The 18,159-nt window shown below is 45.1% G+C and overlaps 1 protein-coding gene across 10 annotated transcripts in view; it reads left to right on the forward strand.

The window, feature by feature from the left end:
- Window positions 1-18,159, forward strand: part of LOC123319493 (histone-lysine N-methyltransferase 2C-like) — a 34,458-nt gene that overhangs the window by 4,728 nt on the left and 11,571 nt on the right. For 2 of the 10 annotated variants that reach the window (XM_044906496.1, XM_044906498.1), the window contains exons 9-29: window positions 450-999; window positions 2,551-2,808; window positions 2,895-3,301; window positions 3,359-3,550; window positions 3,630-3,961; window positions 5,128-5,401; window positions 5,522-5,679; window positions 5,737-5,954; window positions 6,022-6,379; window positions 8,438-8,575; window positions 11,065-11,200; window positions 11,268-11,650; window positions 11,838-12,194; window positions 12,236-12,671; window positions 12,728-13,107; window positions 13,515-13,659; window positions 13,721-13,938; window positions 14,871-14,978; window positions 15,672-15,873; window positions 15,936-16,228; window positions 17,833-17,991. In XM_044906496.1, coding sequence (XP_044762431.1) covers window positions 450-999; window positions 2,551-2,808; window positions 2,895-3,301; window positions 3,359-3,550; window positions 3,630-3,961; window positions 5,128-5,401; window positions 5,522-5,679; window positions 5,737-5,954; window positions 6,022-6,379; window positions 8,438-8,575; window positions 11,065-11,200; window positions 11,268-11,650; window positions 11,838-12,194; window positions 12,236-12,671; window positions 12,728-13,107; window positions 13,515-13,659; window positions 13,721-13,938; window positions 14,871-14,978; window positions 15,672-15,873; window positions 15,936-16,228; window positions 17,833-17,991 — 5,702 coding nt within the window. The remainder of the gene's footprint in view (window positions 1-449; window positions 1,000-2,550; window positions 2,809-2,894; window positions 3,302-3,358; window positions 3,551-3,629; window positions 3,962-5,127; window positions 5,402-5,521; window positions 5,680-5,736; window positions 5,955-6,021; window positions 6,380-8,437; window positions 8,576-11,064; window positions 11,201-11,267; window positions 11,651-11,837; window positions 12,195-12,235; window positions 12,672-12,727; window positions 13,108-13,514; window positions 13,660-13,720; window positions 13,939-14,870; window positions 14,979-15,671; window positions 15,874-15,935; window positions 16,229-17,832; window positions 17,992-18,159) is intronic. The other 8 variants (XM_044906497.1, XM_044906502.1, XM_044906499.1 and 5 more) reach the window with 8 other exon arrangements.

Here is an 18,159-nt window from a genome sequence, read left to right on the forward strand (position 1 = left end):
TCTAGTCTAATAAAGCCTTTTCATTGGTTGGCCGGTTGCCGATGATCGTTGTCATTTCATTAACCTAACTTTATTGTCCTGTCAGTCAGTGTCAAGTAAACTATTATATTATTATCAAAGAGTGACAACTTTTTGTTGCTGAATTAGCATTATTATTGATAATGAAATCGATTGTCAAATAAAAGGTACTTGACGTTATTAGAAAAACCACAGCAGTTCTTCAGCCAGTTCATGAGTTCAACAAATTATTTTAGGTTAGAATCCCGCCCTTAAATACCTAAGTGGTCATTACAGGAGCGCTTAAATTTAAGGCTAGCTTTAGCCATTTATATGTCACTTTACAGTTGGTGCAACGTAATTTAAGTTAAGGGTTCATTTTAGGGGACACTTAACACTAAGTGCGTTTGGTGCAAACGGGTCTAGATGTTTTAAATCTACTTTTTTCGCAGGCATAGATGACGGCGGGGACTCGCTGTCCGCGTCCCAAGAATCCCTCTACGACGACATGTACGACTTCGACGCTTCTGCGAACGAGGGCGGCGCGCGCAGCATGGGGCTCGGCAAGGGCAAGCCGTACAGCGCCCTGAAGCTGGCCAGCAGCCGCAAGCGGCTCCTCTCGGCCGGCAGCGGTCAGCCGGGCAGGCCGAAGGGCTTCGGCAAGGTCGGCTTCACCAAGAAGCAGCGGCTGAACGAGTTCGGCAGGAAGAGGGGTCCCAAGTCGAAGATGAGGGGCATGTTCGGCTTCCCGGGGGTCGGGCTGCAACGGCCCACCTCGGCGGACGGCAAGGGCAACGACGACGACCCCGGCGTCGAGAAGAAGCTGGTGCTGTGCTCGGCCACCGACAGGTTCGTGCTCAGCCAGGACGTATGCGTGATGTGCGGCGCCCTGGGCACCGATCAGGAGGGCTGCCTCATCGGGTGCGTGCAGTGCGGACAGTGCTACCATCCGTACTGCGTCAACGTCAGGGTCACCAACGTCGTGCTGCAGAAGGGTTGGAGGTGAGTCGTCTCGATCTTACCGCTGAATAACGATGTCATTTGCTGCGTTTTGACAGTTGGTTGTCATTTTGACAGCTGTCCTTTTTGACAGCTAACTGTCATTTTTGACAGCTAACTGTCATTTTTGTCAGTTAACTGTCATTTTTGACAGTTAACTGTCATTTTTGACAGTTAACTGTCATTTTTGACAGTTAACTGTCATTTTTGACAGTTAGCTGTCTTTTTTGACAGTTCGATCTTTTTATACCTGAAGAATTAATGCCGAGTACAAATGACAGCTGAGAGTAGAAAGAGTTGTTATCTGTACTCGGTGTGATACTTGAATGTGTCAAGCGGTCAGAAAAATTCTGTGCTTAGCCTTTACCGTTACATTTCGATGTAGTAAATTCGATACAAGCTAACAAATTAACTATGCGAAAGAGCAACTCTTCTATTAATGAATAGTCATTGTTAGAGTATCTTTTCTCTCAATAAAAGTAACCGTAGATGGAAATGTGATACTTATTCTGAAAGAGCAACTCTTCTAGTTGAAAATCTGAGAATTTCATCCATCTCGGCGCAACCGTTCGGTCTTGACGAATTTTTAACTGAACCCATCTTCTTCAGGATTTTTCGAAGGTCAGCTTTCGAGTGGTTTATCTCTCAATAAAAGTAACCGTATATGGAAATGTGATACATATACTGAAAGAGCAACTCTTCTAGTTGAAAATCTGAGAATTTCATCCATCTCGGCGCAACCGTTCGGTCTTGACGAATTTTTAACGGAACCCATATTTTTCAGGATTTTTCGAATTTCTTCTTGCGAGTGGTTTTTCTCTCAATAAAAGTAACCGTATATGGAAATGTGATACATATTCTGAAAGAGCAACTCTTCTAGTTGAAAATCTGAGAATTTCATCCATCTCGGCGCAACCGTTCGGTCTTGAGGAATTTTTAATTTCAAACTTCAAAATTTTAGGTTATCTGTCAGATACGATTCGAGCTGTCAAATGATTCGGATTCAGCAAGAATTCTCCATTTCCCCTCAAAACGGCTCATTTTTATCGAAATCGGTCATCCAAAATGCCCTAGACCGAACGCTTCAAGGGTTCAAAGAAATTCTGTGCTCTAACATTGTGCTCAGTAGTCTCTACTTCAACATTTTGAGCTTGCAAGTGAGCTATTCGGATTTAGAAAGTATTTGCTAATGTTTCCACGCCAATTGTTCATTTTTATCGAAAATTGCTCTAGAGATCAGTACCGTTGACATGTTTTCATGAATTTACGAAACTTTGTGACACAGAACGTCAACCATTAAGATTATCCGTACATATGCCTATTTCTATTTTTATGTAATGATGTTGCGTCTGTGATTGAGAGCAAACACGGAACTTATTAGCCAGCAACCACAGACTTTATTGATCACACCTTTTTAGGTCTGTGATATCAGCAGTTCCACTGTTGTCAGACTCTTCTTAATTACTAAAATCTACTGAAAACTTGTAATTTGTCCACTGATCGCTAACGGCCGATGAGGGGTTGGAATTCTACAAGACCGTCGATCTCTTTCAGGTGTCTAGATTGCATCGTGTGCGAAGGATGCGGCGAAAGAAACGACGAAGAAAGACTGATACTCTGCGACGAGTGCGACATCTCGTATCACACCTACTGCATGGACCCTCCCCTAGAGTTCGTGCCCAGGGGGACGTGGAAGTGCAAGTGGTGCGCGATGTGTCAGAAATGCGGATCGACCGATCCCGGTTTCAACAGTACCTGGATGAACTCTTACACCGAATGCGGACCCTGCGCATCGCACTCTGCCTGCGCCAGGTGAGTCTATCAGTTTGTCAATGTCAATTTTTACGCTATGTTGCCATATGCTCTCACGAATAAAACTATTTTCACTCGTTCTGCAGTTGCATGGAACCCTACGCCGACGGTGAGCTGATAATACAGTGCGTGCAGTGCGAGCGATGGCTTCACGGCGCCTGCGACTCCGTCAAGACCGAGGAAGACGCCGAAAAATGCGCAGAGGACGGCTACAACTGCATCCTGTGCCGACCCAGAGACGTACCGCCGCCCCATCAGGTACCGGTGGCGGTCGTCAAACCGCCAACCCCCGTCAAAAGCCCCGAGGTCAAGTCGAACGCCAACTACTTCATGGACGGCATCTACCTGAGCGAGTCCGGCCACAACCTGATCAAATCCCTGACCTCCGAGCACCACACCACCAGGAAGAAGAGGAAAAAAGTGCCGACGGTGCAGGACAAGGAGGCGGGGATATTGGCGACCATAGAATCCGTCGTTGCCGGCGGCAACACCGGTTAGTTTCGGTTTTTCTATGGTTTAGCGGAAGGTATAAAGAAATTTCGATTTTCAGAAGGAAATCCCCTGGACGATAACCCTAAAATCGAGATGATGGACGTCAAGGAGGAACCGCAAGAGCTGTACAAGGAGGGGATGATGTGGACCAAGGAGGACGGTCCGCCGCCTGAAGGATTCACGATTTTCACGATGGAAAGCGGCGTCAGCGTCTTGAGGAGGAAGAGACAGAGGAATCTTCAAAAAATGGGTGCGTACTACCTTCATCTTGGTTTTTGACAGTTGACGTTTTGTGGTTAGGTCGTACCGTCTATACATTCTTTTTTCAGGCATCGGCGGGTTTCTCGTCAAGGTGCGGGGCTCCCGCGTCGGTCAGGAGAACGAAGAGTTCGACAACCAGCTGCGCGTCCAGTCGCTCCAGCTGGGCGCCGAGCCCGGCTCGTCGCAGGGCATGGGCGTCGTCTGTCAGGACTCTGAGAAACAGAAGAAGAAACCGATCAGGCGGAAGGTGAAGAGCAAACTGTCCGAGACGTTTCCTCCGTACTTGCAGGAGGCGTTCTTCGGCAAGGAACTCTTGGACAGCACGAAGGAAATGGCCAGTTCGAGCAGCGACGAGGAGAAACCGAACGCCGACGCCGACAAGTCGATACACCTGTCGCAGGTAGGTGCTGCGCAAATTAACCATTGAACTACTCGGAATTCGCGTCTGTCTCTTAACTGATCTATTTTTAAATGGACGTCCGATTCTTAACTGAGACGTATCTGCATATTAACTGATCTACTCGGCATGACTGCGGCTATTAACTGATATGGGAATCTACCTGTTAACTTAAACCCTTGAAATGTGTATGCGCTCTCTACGAATCTATCTATTAACTGATCTAATTCCAACGAAACACTGGTTATTAACTGAAACGCTAGATAAACGAGAATCTCTCATTCAAACGTTGTTATTAACTGATCTACTTACGATTGGTATGTGCTTTTTACAGTTCTCCTTGACTTTAAACTTTCGTCTTATCTGAATATTAATTGATTTACTCGAAAAACGCATAAATAAAGCTGGCTTTTAACTGATATACTCGTTCTGGAAAATTGATGTTTAACTGATCTATTCGAAACGAAAATCAATTCAACCCATTAACGGATCTACTCGAAACATTCATGATTCAATCTAGCTATTAACTAATCGTTATGGAAATAACTGATCTACTTCAAACGTTTAGATATCCTTCAAGGATCTGCTTATCCAATTCAAGCTTTCATTTACATCTTAACTGATATACTCGATATACATATGCGCTCTAAACTGGTCCTCTGGAAATGCTTACCTATATTTTAAATTGATCTGAGAATCAAATCAGCAACTCCCTTAGCTCATCTAATTCGTGTGCCCATCTAAATATCAGCTGATTTACGTGAAACGCGCATTTAGCAACCTGTTCATTAACTGATCTAACAGTTATGGAAAATTGATACTTAACTGATCTACGTGGAACGAACATTTAGGAATCTGGCCATTAACTGATCTAACAGTTTGAAAATTGATACTTAACTGATCTACGTGGAACGCACATTTAGCAATCTGGCCATTAACTGATCTAACAGTTTGAAAATTGATACTTAACTGATCTACGTGGAACGCACATTTAGCAATCTGGCCATTAACTGATCTAACAGTTATGGAAAATTGATCATTAACTGATCTACCGGAAACGCGTAGTTGCCTTATTGGGATCTTCATGAAACAGAATTTAACCCGGATATTAGGCGATCTTCTTAACTGATTTAACCGAAAGGAGTAGTTGCTCATTAACCTTTCCCCAGGACGAGATGAGGGCCGTGGCCGCCATAAATTGGAAGAAGGAAGAGCCCACGACCACCCAGTCGACGTCCAACAGGAGCAACTTCGCGAGAATGGGCGCCCCCAAGTTGGCGCCCATGATCATGAAGAAGGAGGAGGAAGAGGACCCCGAGGAGTTCAAGGACGTGTTGAACCTGCCCGGCGACCTTATCGACAACGATCTGGTCAACACGCTGATGAACCAGGACGACGACGAGCTCACGAAGAACTCGGCTTCTCTGGACGCCCTGGCCAGAGGTAAGACTCGACGAGAAGGCAGACTCGCCCGTTTGCTGGCCTCGGCCACGTCGCCGTAGTTGACAATTTTGTCGGTTTTGGTCACAATTTTATGGGAGTTTTTTGTTTCGTTCGTTTCAGACGCCAGTCTACCAGACGACGCCGACATAGCCGACACCTTAGGAAGCGCCGAAAACTCCAAAGATACCAAAGACGAATTAAGTGATATATTAGGATCTCATTTCGACCTAGACGCCATACCGAACATTAACAGTAAGGACGTTGAGGATATTTTCAAGGTTAGCCGTTCACCCCGACCTCGCCGCTTCGCCATATCAACCTTTAATTTGTTACAGGGCGTCCTCACGGACGAATCGCAGGAATCTCAGGAGAGCAACGCTTTCTCCATGCCCGGCGGGAACATATTCCAGAACGCCGCGTCTCAACCGGCCCTGCCTCAGCACCCGATGCCTCAGCCGCCGATCAGACCCACGTCTCTGCCGACCGTCCAGAATAACCTCAATTCGCCGCTGAACTTCCCCGCGCAATCGCCGTATCACTCGGAATACAGCAAGTAAGTAGAAAAACCCGGAAACTCGATTGACATGTCAAACGTCAAAATTAACCACGCCCACTTGCAGCAGCCCGCAGTTCAGCCCCGCCTTCTCGGAGCCCGCGCAGAACGCGTGGGTGTCGTCGGTGAACGACGCGCCGGACGTCGAAGCGTCCGCGCCCATCTCCTCCACGCCCTCGACCTACAACCAGAGGTCGTCGGAGAAGATGAAGGCGGACGAGGGTTTGGGCGACGGCGCCACCATCTCGGCCGTGCTCTACGCCAACCTGAACCATCCGGAGTGGAAGACGGAGTTTCCGAACTGGAGCGACCGTTACAAGCAGATGATCAAGAAGTGGAGGACGCTGAGCACCGAGCAGAAGGCGCCCTATCTGCAGAAGGCGAGGGATAACAGGTCGACGCTGAGGATGAAGAAGCAGACGCAGGTGAGTTGTTGGTTTTTCTTCTGCTGGTATCTAACGTTTATTTTACGTTGTTCAAATGGCGAAACGCCCTGAGGGTACTGTTTTCCTCGAAATTGAGGAGTTTTAATGTGAATACAAATAACTCATTCAAATTAGATTTCTTGGCGAGAATATAATGAAGATTGTAGAGGAGAAAGATAGAAAACACTCTTATATGTTTAGTACGAGGCCATTTCTCGCTGCACTCGAGATGACCGGGGCCCTAACGGACCCACAATTACGCGAAACCATCTCCCATTTTTCAACTATTCTATGTTCCATTTTCTTTTACTATCTTAAGCCCGTTTGCAACAGCCGAGAATTCTCTAGAAAATTTACTCGAGATTTCATGCGCCGTGAATTATGTATTATGTTCTCCAGAGAATTCTCGGCTGTTGCAAACGGGCTTTAAACTGAAAACCGACTACATTTTGGCCTGTGTTTGCCACATTCGACAATGAGATGGCGCTGAAAACGTACTATCGATACAGAAAACTGTTTGATAGAAGTTTTTTGTTTTATAATTGAAGGGCGTGAAATTCGAACTATACTCCATTCACTTTTATTTTAGCAATCGGTTGGCCATGGAAATTTGACACATTTCACTCTGTTTAGTACGTAAATGTGGGGTTGTGAAGCTTGTCAAAACATTTTTGGGTTTTAAATGAACGCTATGTTGCCCGTTCTACGTGAAAGTTTCTGTTATTACGAATTTTATCACAATCTCTTCGGAAAATATGTGACGAACATAATTGAAGTTTATACAAACTGATTGAAGGCATACCAAATCCAGTTATTTGCATGGAAAATACAAGAGATCAGTATAATATCATAATATGCACTAGCTTGAGGAAAGTTAATGTTCGTTATCTTCTATGGCTAAAGTTTGAATTCGTGACATCAGTTGTAGATTTCAAAAATATTAACCCGAAGATGAAATGCATATGATGCAGTGGTTGGGAATGGGTATCTACCGGAGGAATTAACAGATAATTACAAGAATGTTAAATTCTTCAACAAAAATCATCTTGCATCGATATAAGTAAGAGGAATTAAAGGAAGTTTCAAGTCAAGATGAACTCCACCTTTGAACAAAAATTTCACATGAATAAACAATTAACAGGACAACTGGCGAGTATTTGTGGCTGTTCATCTTAATACATTGATATAATGATAATAATTAGGTATTAATTGGTACCTTAAGACATTCAAAACTTATAGGACAAGTCAAATGAAAAATAGAAAAATTAATTTTCGGGAACTTATTCTACGATGACATTCATCGAAAATCCTGTAATAAATTTTTCGCATTAATTCACTCAAACATAAAATTCTCAAATGCCATCACTTTTTTGGGTCTCCAAATAGAAGAAAATTCTTTGTCATCCTCTTCATTCACAATCTTTCTGATTGTGGAAATATTCAGCTGAAATATAAGTCTTTTAGATGAAACATATAAATTCTCTTACATTGAATATCAAAAGGTGGTACGAGAATCAAAACATTTAGTCAAAATGTCCATCTGAAATCTTACAAAATTTCACGTTTCTACAAATGGTCCTTGAATTAATGTTTTAACCAGTCTTAGGGTCTTAGTAACACATTTGAAACATAGATGGCACTCGCATCGCGTCGTTTCCCATCTTTCTACTCTATAATCTTTGCGTTATATGAAAGCATTCGCCTAGTTCTTGAAACTGCAGACACTGTCTCACATCTCGAATAGTTTTATTCACTCATTGCCCTCTACGCCTGAAGGTCGAGTTATTTGGATACATAACCTCAGAAGATGCGTCAAAATTCTATATGTGTCGGTGTCTGCAGTGGAAACATCCATTCATTACATGATTCCCACGTTATTTTACATGAATTGTCTTCGACTCGCTGTATATTCGTTTAAATTGTGACTAACCACATGCATAGTATGTCATCGTGTGTGTTAATCATAGAGCCAGGCAGAAAAAAAGTACATGCTTGATGTGCCGCCCCCTAGTGTGTGTATCTCACCTTATTTCTACATGTCTGTATGTTGCCCCTCAGTCGCAGGCCAGCAAGGAAGCCACGTCGACCGGCGTGACCTCGTCGACGTCCAAGGTGGCGGTAACGCCGCCGCAGCCAGTGCCCGCCGCCGTCGTCAACCAGCTGCAAAGCAACGTCGCGGTGCCAGCAGCGTCAGAGGTGTGCACCCAACAGCAGACGCGGCCTAGCGCGCCTGCCTTCTCACTAACCACCGCTTCCACTAGCTCTGTGTCTGTGTCCCCGCCCACGCAAACCCGAACCCTGCTCCCTACCGCGCCCGCGGTCGTCACGACGGCCGCGTCCCCCAGCCTGGCGCCGTCCACCCGTCAGCAGTTCACCGTTCACGGACCTATATTGGCGCCGGGCGATCACGGGCCTGCGCCTAACGTCACCGTCAACCCCCACTATCAGCCAGGTCCCAACGAGATCCCGCCCCCTCCCGCCCGTCTCCAGAACGCCCCGCCCCCCGCTGCTGCTGCCGCGGTGGCGGCTGCGGCTACCGATCAGCAGATACGCGTGCTGACCCCCTCGGAAATCATGCGCACCCTCCCCTCCCTATGTCAGGAAAATTACGAGCCAGCCCCTTCACTGGTGAGAACTTGTTCGGTGTGTGATTCCGTTGTTTTTTGCGGCTGCGCTTCTTTTATTTTTTGTTTTTGTGAACCTTACGTTCATTTCCGGGCGGTTGGCAGCGCTGAAACATCTGATCGTCGAATTTGGGAAGATTCTGCGCTTACGAGGAATCAGATTCAAACCTCAACTTCCAAATTTGAACGTCAACTTCCAAATTCAAACGTCAACATCCAAAATAGAGAGTCAGCCTTTGAATTGGAACGTATGCTTTCAAATTTGGGCGTCAACTTCCAAATTCAAGCTTCAACCTTCAAATTCAAACGTCACCCTTCAAATTTCAACGTCAACTTCCAAATTCGAACGTCAACCCTCAAATTTTAAAGTCAACATCCAAAATGGAGAGTCAACCTTTAAATTGGAACGTCTGCTTTCAAATTTGGGCGTCAACTTCCAAATTCAAGCTTCAACCTTTGAATTCAAACGTCACCCTTCAAATTTCAACGTCAACTTCCAAATTTGAACGTCAACTTCCGAATTCACCCGTCAACTTCCAATTTCAAGCGTCAACTTTCAAATTTGACCGTCAACTTCCAAATTCATCCGCCAAATTCCAAGTTCAAGCGTCAACTTTCAAATTTGAACTTCAACCTTTAAATTGAAACGTCAACTTCAAAATTCAAGCGTTATATTTCAAAATAAAACGTCAAACTTCAAATCGAAAAGTCAGCTTTCAATTAAAAGTATCAACCTACAGATTAAAACCTCAACTTTCAAATTTTAACGTCATTTTTCCAACCGAAAGGTCAACTTCGAAATACAAGCGTTAACCTACAAATTCAAACGTCACCATATGACAAACCAAAAGCTCAGATTCCTGTTGAAGAATTTCTAGGAAAGGAGAAGAAACGAAAAATCAGATATTTCAGCAGCTAACACGCCGTATCTCTAGATTATATTTGCAGTTCGATTTTTGAGCGTGCTCTCTTTCTTTCCTCTTGTATTTATTTCGGTATTTTGCAATTATCGATGATTGCTAGTGGTTTTTCTTGGGGCGTCAGTTAGAAACGACGCAATTTCGATCTCATTAGAGTACGTATAAAAGTCAGTGAATGTTTTGCGATTCGTTATCGAGAACGCCACTAGCGATGACGCGTTTTTAGCATGAATTTTCTTAGTATTACATATATTTTCTTGTCCCCTCGTTCGTTTTGTTTAAAAGTGTGTGTTTTCAATCAGAAATTTATATTTTTCAATACCTCCTTCTCCCATACATTCCAAACGATCCCTGTATTATACAGAGCTTATACTGTTTTAAAAATCTAACAAGGAGTTTTGGTGTTGGGAATTCTTCAGTAGTTATTGGACTAACCAATTTTTCGATTTGAATTAATTTTATACCGTGTCAATGAAGATGTGACTTCGTAAAGGGAGAAAAGCGGACTTTTCCTAGTTTGATCTCACCTTTAATACTATATTCAAGGCTATGGAAGTCGTTAAGGAGCCACGGTAGTGAAAAACAGCATTCAAAATTGTGCTTATTTCTCTTAACAGATTGATTATTTCAGTGAATTACCTCGCATTCCAATCAACCAACGTTGACAGTTGTTACAAGAGCATAGATCATTTTGACAAATAGAAACTGTTGACATTGATGACACATGACAGTTGGAGAAACTTCCGCTGGATTTGTGTGAACCAATCGTAACGCTTTTTATGCGTGACGACGAATGAAGAGTACGAACGTCACATTTTCATTGTAGCACACTACTTGACGTTCATTTGAAAACTAAAAAATAATCTTTGAACACCATCGAACATTATATTCTATGATATAAACATTGTTTTTTAATCTGTAGTTAGTTGGATTTCTTCTGAGCATGGCCTGGTTCATAACGTTTCTACTACTTGATTTTTCTTCACCTATTTTTAGCGTTGTTTGTTGTCGCTTGCGTGTGCTGTGGTGATTTGGTTGTAGCATCCGTCCACTTTAGCATCCACCTGGGCGATGATAATAAATACTGATACGGCCAACGACGAAGCGTAACGCACGCGTACTCATCGATCTTTCTTTTTAGGACCAGGAGAAACTGAACAACCAGAGAAACGCCGCCAGAGAGGCCGAGCAGGAGAGGCAGTGGAAACAGCTGCAGGCCATGAGGCTGCAGCAGGCCCAGCAACAGCAACACGTCATCCACGAGCAGAGGGCCCAAGGTACTCAAAGTTCCAAACCTTGTAAAATTGCCGTATCAGATTGTTTCATCAATCGTAGATGTTTCAGGGTTTCCGTCTGTTCCAGCCATAGCGCGCGTCCAGCGGAACATCGGCGACGTCAACCAGCCGTTCCTGCCCGACCTCCAGGTGAACACCGCCCTCCAGGACATCGCGCCGCCCGCTTCCCCCTCCCCCCGTCAATTCCCGTCGCTCGGTATGAAATCTCCCACCTTCTCTCACCCGTCCGCGCCCTCCCTAAGACCCACAACGCCCAGTCCCGCGCACGATTTCTCGCCCGATTCTACCGATCCCTACGCGCAACAACCGCCCACGCCCAAACCTCAGAACGCGGCCTTTCAGACGACGCGCCCACAGGGCGCCGACGCTTTCGTCGTTCAACAGCCGCAGATCAGGCAGCAGTTCGTGCTGCCGCCCAGGGCGACACCGCAGGTAGGTAGAATTGTGAGTGAGGGGCGGTAGGGGTGGGATTTATGGCTCCGCCTACTTTAGGGCGGGTTTTAAGTGTATTGGGGAAAATGCGGATTATCAGGGCTGGTCTTTGACAGCGTCCGCTTAAACGACTCTATGACATGGTTTATATGTCACCATGTTTATTTTAAATTGACTCATTATTTAGGGCCTACAGACCAGACAGGACGGTCCGGAGATCAACAACCACCTCAGGGACCTGCTGCAACGTCAGCAGTTCAAGAAACTAGACGAACAGGCGTTGGCCGGCAAGGGGCAACAGAGATTGTGGCCGCCGCCCAACGACGCCCAAGAGGGCAACGAGGCGCCCGCATCTAACGCGCCCGGCACTGCCGATGGCACTTTCAGGCAACCGCTGCCTCCGCCGGGTATAGTCAGACCTAGGATGCCGGCCGCTCTGCCCAATCTACAGAGGCAGGCGCTCATCGGGCTCAGGATGCAGCCGGTGCAGAACCTAGACACCAGGATGAGGATGCTCATGCAGCAACAGCAGCAACAGGTCAAGGTAGGTTTCGTCGCAGGAAAAAATCTGTGAATTCATTAAAGAAATCCTTGCAGCAGAGGCTCGCTCTACAGAACCCCGCCATGCAACAGCCAGGTCTGCAACAGCCGAACGTTCAAGGACTTCGTTTCGCTCCAGTGCCACCATCTGGCGATCAATACGAGCAACTTCTACAGAGACAACACATCTTCCAGAACAAGATGATGGACAACCAACAGCAGCAGCAGCAACAACAGAACATTTTGAAACAACAACAGCAGGTGCAGAACCACCAGCTCATGGCTAAATTACCGGTGACCCAACACCAGACGGAAGCCTCCAATCTCATGGTATCGAGCTCTACCACCAGCGAGCAAGAGATACCGGACAACGTGACGGCTGAGCTGGAAAAGTTGGAACAGGAGACCGGCACCATGGTGGAGCTCCAGGGAGTGAGCGACATCCTGGGAGGTCTCGGCGAAGACGACGACGAACTACTCGGTGAGTCATCCTGACGATCATCTTTGAGCGTTCCCGTAATCTCTTCGTTTTTCCAGCCGAAATGGGCGCCGATTTCAACATTCTCGAGTACGCCGATCCCGAGCTAGAGGCGCTTGCGGGCGAGAAGACCAACATCCTGGATCTGGAACTGGAGGAGGAGCCGATGAAGAAGGAGAAGGCGGCCGTGAGACACGCCCAGCCCGCTGCTCCCGCCCCCGTCCAGCAGATGGCGCCGCAGATGGAGATAAAGAAGGAACCCGTACCTTCGAATATTCCTGTTTCGCCCCAACAGCAGCAACAGCAGCATCAGCAGCAGTCGGCGGTGGTGAACAGCGGCCATCCGCCGCCGCTCGCCCTGCCCCAGAACACCGTGCACCAGGTGCCTCCCAGCTCGGCGCCCTTGTTGCAGCAGATACATCAGCATATGATACAGCAGGTAAGTTTCAACCCCGGTCGCTTGATGGAGATGGGAAACTTTCCCAACCACGTTAATCTCGGTCGTAGCAGGGCGCCTGTTGAAGGTTAGACCATTAATTTTAACGAGCGCCAGCTCCTCGGAGGCTTCTAGGCGCCCAAATCGAAAGGGCGACTTTTAGGCGCCCACCACGAACGGGAGACTTTTAGGCGCCCAAATCGAAAGGGCGCCTTTTAGGCGCCCACCACGAAAGGGGGACTTTTAGGCGCCCACAATAAAAGGGGATTTTTAGGCGCCCACAATAAAAGGGGATTTTTAGGCGCCCAGAATTCATTTCGGCGGTTTTCGAGTTCATCTTAGGTTATGAAGTTAATTTGGGGGTTTTTCTTGGAAGAAACATTTCCTCAGTAGATTTCTCCTTCTTCAAGGTACAACAAGCCGCCGCGCAGAACAGGCCGATGGCGCCCGGATCTAGACTACAGACGCTGGACGGCGTCACCGGCATCGTGACGCCCAACAACAACGTACAACTCCACGTCCCGCCCAACTACCAGAGGATGTTGATGACGCAACGTAAGTTAGATTTAAATCCGTCCTCGATCCACGTTTCGAATTTCCGTTTTTTCCTCCTCAGTGCACAACCAGAAACTTCAGATGAGGGTCGGTCAGTCCGTGCCTAGGGTAGGTCAGGCGTTGCCTAGGATGTTGAACCCTAACTCGCAACCCTTGCACGGCGCAGGGTTGCCGATGGGGGCTACGAGGATGGGGGTTCCCCCACCGCCGCCCCCGCCTTACCCGGGACCGCCGCCGCCCTATCCAGGGTCGTCCAACAATCAGCAGCAGCAACAACAGGTAATTTTTTGCCTCGAAGGGTTGAAGCATGTTTTTTTTTTTCGAATTTCTTTACAAGATGTTGTTCGTGAGCATATTTTGAATTTATTTATTCTATATTGTGTTTTTTTTTCTGCGTGGCCTTGTCAACATTGCTGCAGTTACAAGTTTTCGTAGTTATTGGGGAAAAATGGGTTAGAATATTTTTAATCATTTTTGATGAGCGAATTTTGTTCTGGGGATTATTTAACGTCAGTATTCAGAGATATTTGGTTATTTAAAAATTATCGGAACTGTTGAAGCCGATTGAACTCTGAATGTTTCATTAGAAGATAAAATCATATTGCATGGATAACGAAAACTTACTAAATTTACATGATTCTAATAACATCAGGAATAACCTAAAAAACTGATATTTTTCTGTGATTCCTCCTTCTTTTTCTTCTAAAACGTAGGATAGGAAGATCCTCTTTATAATTCAAGTTGTATGGAATAACAACACTACGAATAGCTCACTTTTTCAACAACTAACCTCAAATTATTGACAGCGTGTGACGTTGATGACAGCTGTCATCAGATGTCAAGTTTGACACGTGAACTTCGATGTTATTAGAATTTCTGTTTTGGGGAGGGGGAAGTGCTGGATTTATTCATTGGGGTGAATACATAGCTTGCGTTGTAACATTTTGGAATACACTTTCGTTTTTTTTTTTGACTCATTTATCCGTATATTTGCGAAAAAAAAAACTTTTTCTTACGATTATTTTCATGCTGAATGATCTAGAAATCAAGTGATTCATCCACTGTGTATACAGGGTGTCAATTAAACATGTACTCAATTTGTTTCTTCTAAATTCTCGGGATTATTCCGACGTGTCGCAACGCACACTGTACATTGCCGACGCTAACTTTGGTTGAGGTATGGTGTTTGTTACTTGCATGTGTGTGGTTAGATGGGATTGAGAATGGGGCCTTATCCTCTTCATCAGAGCGGACACATACATCACATACCGCCGCCTCTGCCCAGTTTTTCGCCGATGAGAAGGCCGTTGCTGCTGGAGGTGAGAGATACAATACACGTTTTTAATTTTGTTTTTTTTTTTTGTCCAACACTATACACCGCACCCTCGTTTAAGCCGTTTCCAAGACCAGAATGGATATCGGAAAGATGACAGTTATTATCACAGGCAATTATGTTCGCGGACGAAAAGCGTTTCAGGACGAAAAGTATTTGCGGGCGAGAATTGTCTGCGAGCTACGAATACTTTATTTTTCTCTGGTCCCAATCATTCCAAATTAAATGTGATGGTTTAGGAATAGTAAACATTCGATTTTTTCTTAAAGAACTGTTTAAATTTGTTCCTGATGGTCTTGGAGCGGTTTTTCCTGCACTCGACTGTAAGTTCTTTTTGTATTTGTCGCACGAATCTTTTTTCATCGTGCACCACGAATTTTATTGGAAGGTTCCCAAGAGGATAGACTGCTCCAAAAGGAAGAAAGGAAACTTAATTTTTTAACACTTTTATATTTTAATGGACACGTCTTCAGTTTGATCAAATCTTGAGCAAATAGTCGGAGAGATTATAGATATAACCTAATAGATCTAACCCTTCTAACTCAACGTCTGACCCTAATAGATTCCTCCTCATTCTCAAATCTTAGCTGCATGCCTAGGTACGTCGTCATCGGGTTATAATTTTTTTTTTAATTCCGAACAGACTCCCCGTTCAGTTCTCATTGGTATTGATTTCCAGGAACAGCCGCTCCTGTTGGAAGATCTGCTTGAGCAGGAGAAGAGGGAGCAAGAGAAGCAGAACCAGAGCCACGCCGCGGGCCAGAACAACTTGGCCTCAATTGCCAACCCCGAGTCCGCCCTGCTCAGCGATCACGATTTCGAGAGATTGAAGGCTGACGTTTTCGATAATAATCTGGGTCTCGGACAGCCCGCTCCGCAAGGTAAAAATTGCGCAACTTCTGATAAAATATTTTCAACAACCATCTAACTGTGTTCTTATAAGTAGCGGCTCCGATCGTCGCCCAGAACATGTGGCAACACGGCCAGCAGAACCAGAGGCCGGTGCCGGCTCCCTCGCCCGCCCCGCAGCCCGCGGTGGACGTGCAGCCCAAGGTGCAACTGTTCAACGTCAACCTCCTGCCGGCGCCGCCCCTACCGCCCGAGAACATAGCCACGGAACAGGACAAACAGACCCAGATCGTGTACGAGCAGTGGTTGAACCACCAGAACAACATCCTGACCCAGCAGCTCAGGTATTACGAGACCGAGGTGCAGAAGCTGCGCAAGCTGCGTAAGGTGAGTGTCTGCGCACGCGTTCGAGAAGATTCTCATTCTTCTAAGTCGGATTCGAGAAATTGGTCCTTTAAATTTGATAATTTGAAACGTCAGTTGTCAAAATTTCGTAGCTCACTCGATAATCGTGTAATGGCGGAGTTTTCGAGCGCCATCTATTCTCTATAGGGGAAATAGCAGACCTATCCTGGTGGTTTCTAGTCGAAGACGAGTTTCTCTACTATCTGGGGTTAGTTACCGTTCCTTATCGTCTCCCCAGGTGCTTTCGCACCCCTAGTGTGTCGTACTTCCGGTGTCGTGAGTGAAATTGAAAATGGAGAGTGTGGAGAAAACGGATTTTCTCGTTAAAAGTGTCAGATTTTTTAAATTTTGGTATGAAAATATAGGTTTTCGAATACACGGAATCTATTCCAAGCAATTTCGTGAGCCTGTCTCCCATGGTTTAAAAAATTGCAAATTTCAACCTGCGATATCTCCTGTTATATTCGTCTGATCCAATTGGGATTTCCGGTTCTATAATCAGCGTTGCAAAGGCTTCCACCACAACACAAAAACTCTATTTCCAAAATCTCGATTTTTGGGTCAAAAATGAGCAAATGATTAAACCTCCCTAAAATGACATGTTTGCTCCTCTGTCTTAAAATCAGGATGTCCTACTACTGTCCTAGGACATTCAGTACATAGAAATTGTTTTGTAGATTCCAGAAAATCAAATAGTTCATGATTCAATAGAGAATTGCACTCCAGAGAGCTCTTCGAAGTGAACTCGAAAAAAAAAGTGGAAAAAAAAAATTATTCTCTCGTAAACTGGGCCAGATATTTGAAATTTTGGTATGAAAATATAGGTTTTCGAACACGCTGAATCTATCACGAGCAATTTCGAAAGCCTTTATCCCTTCGTTTAGATTTTCATCTTAGAAATGGCATTTTTCATTTCTGCAAATTTCAATCTGCGATATCTTCTGTTATATTCCTCCGATCCAATCGGGATTTCTGGTTCTATAATCAGCGTTGCCTAGGCTTCTACCCTAGCACAAAAACTCGATTTCGAGAATCTCGATTTTTTGGGTAAAAAATGAGATCCCCCTTAAAATTACTTATTTGCTGCTCTGTTTTAAAATCAACGTATCCTACGACTGTCCTAGGATATTCAGTACATAGAAGCTGTTTTGTAGATTCCAGAAAACCAAATAGTTCGTGATTTAATAGCGCATTGCTTTCCAAAGAGCCGTTCAAAGTGAACTCGAAAAAAAAAGTGGAAAAACAAAAAATTCGACTTTCTCGTAAACAGTGTTGGATATCCGAAAGTTTGTTATGAAAAATATAGGTTTTCGAACACGCTGAATCTATTTCAAGCAATTTTGTGAACCTACCTCCCTTCGTTCAGCATTTTTTGAAAAACTGCCAATTTCAATCTGCGATATCTTCTATTATATTTATTTTATCCAATTGCGATTTCCGGTTCCACGGTTAGCATTGCCAAGGCCTCTAGCCCAGCACGAAAACTCGATTTAGAATTCCAAACTCCATCATGACCGACTATTTTTTTATATTTGTAGACTATTTTTAATTTCTCCAGTGTTCTAGCTTCATATAATTTTTTTCAGTCGTTGAATAGCAAACAGAGACAATTGAAGAAGTCGGGCAACTCCCTTACCGAGGCCGACGCCACCGAACTGCAGAGGATATCGGCCGAACAGTCGATCCTTCAGAAACACCTGGAATCGAGCAGGAAGCAGACGCGGCAACACGGCATGCTGATACAGGTATCTATCTTTTCTATATAGGCACTGCTCCCTCTTAGATCCAGCACTATTTTTTTATTATTTGACCGAAAAAAAAAGATTATAGAAGCAAACCAGTTTTGTTATCGATGAGCACATCTAGATTGTCCGTCCCTTTAGACCTTCAGTGTTGTGTGTCTACGAACGTAG

The sequence above is a fragment of the Coccinella septempunctata genome, chromosome 8 (assembly GCF_907165205.1).
Source record: "Coccinella septempunctata chromosome 8, icCocSept1.1, whole genome shotgun sequence".
Taxonomy (NCBI): Eukaryota; Metazoa; Arthropoda; class Insecta; order Coleoptera; family Coccinellidae; genus Coccinella; species Coccinella septempunctata.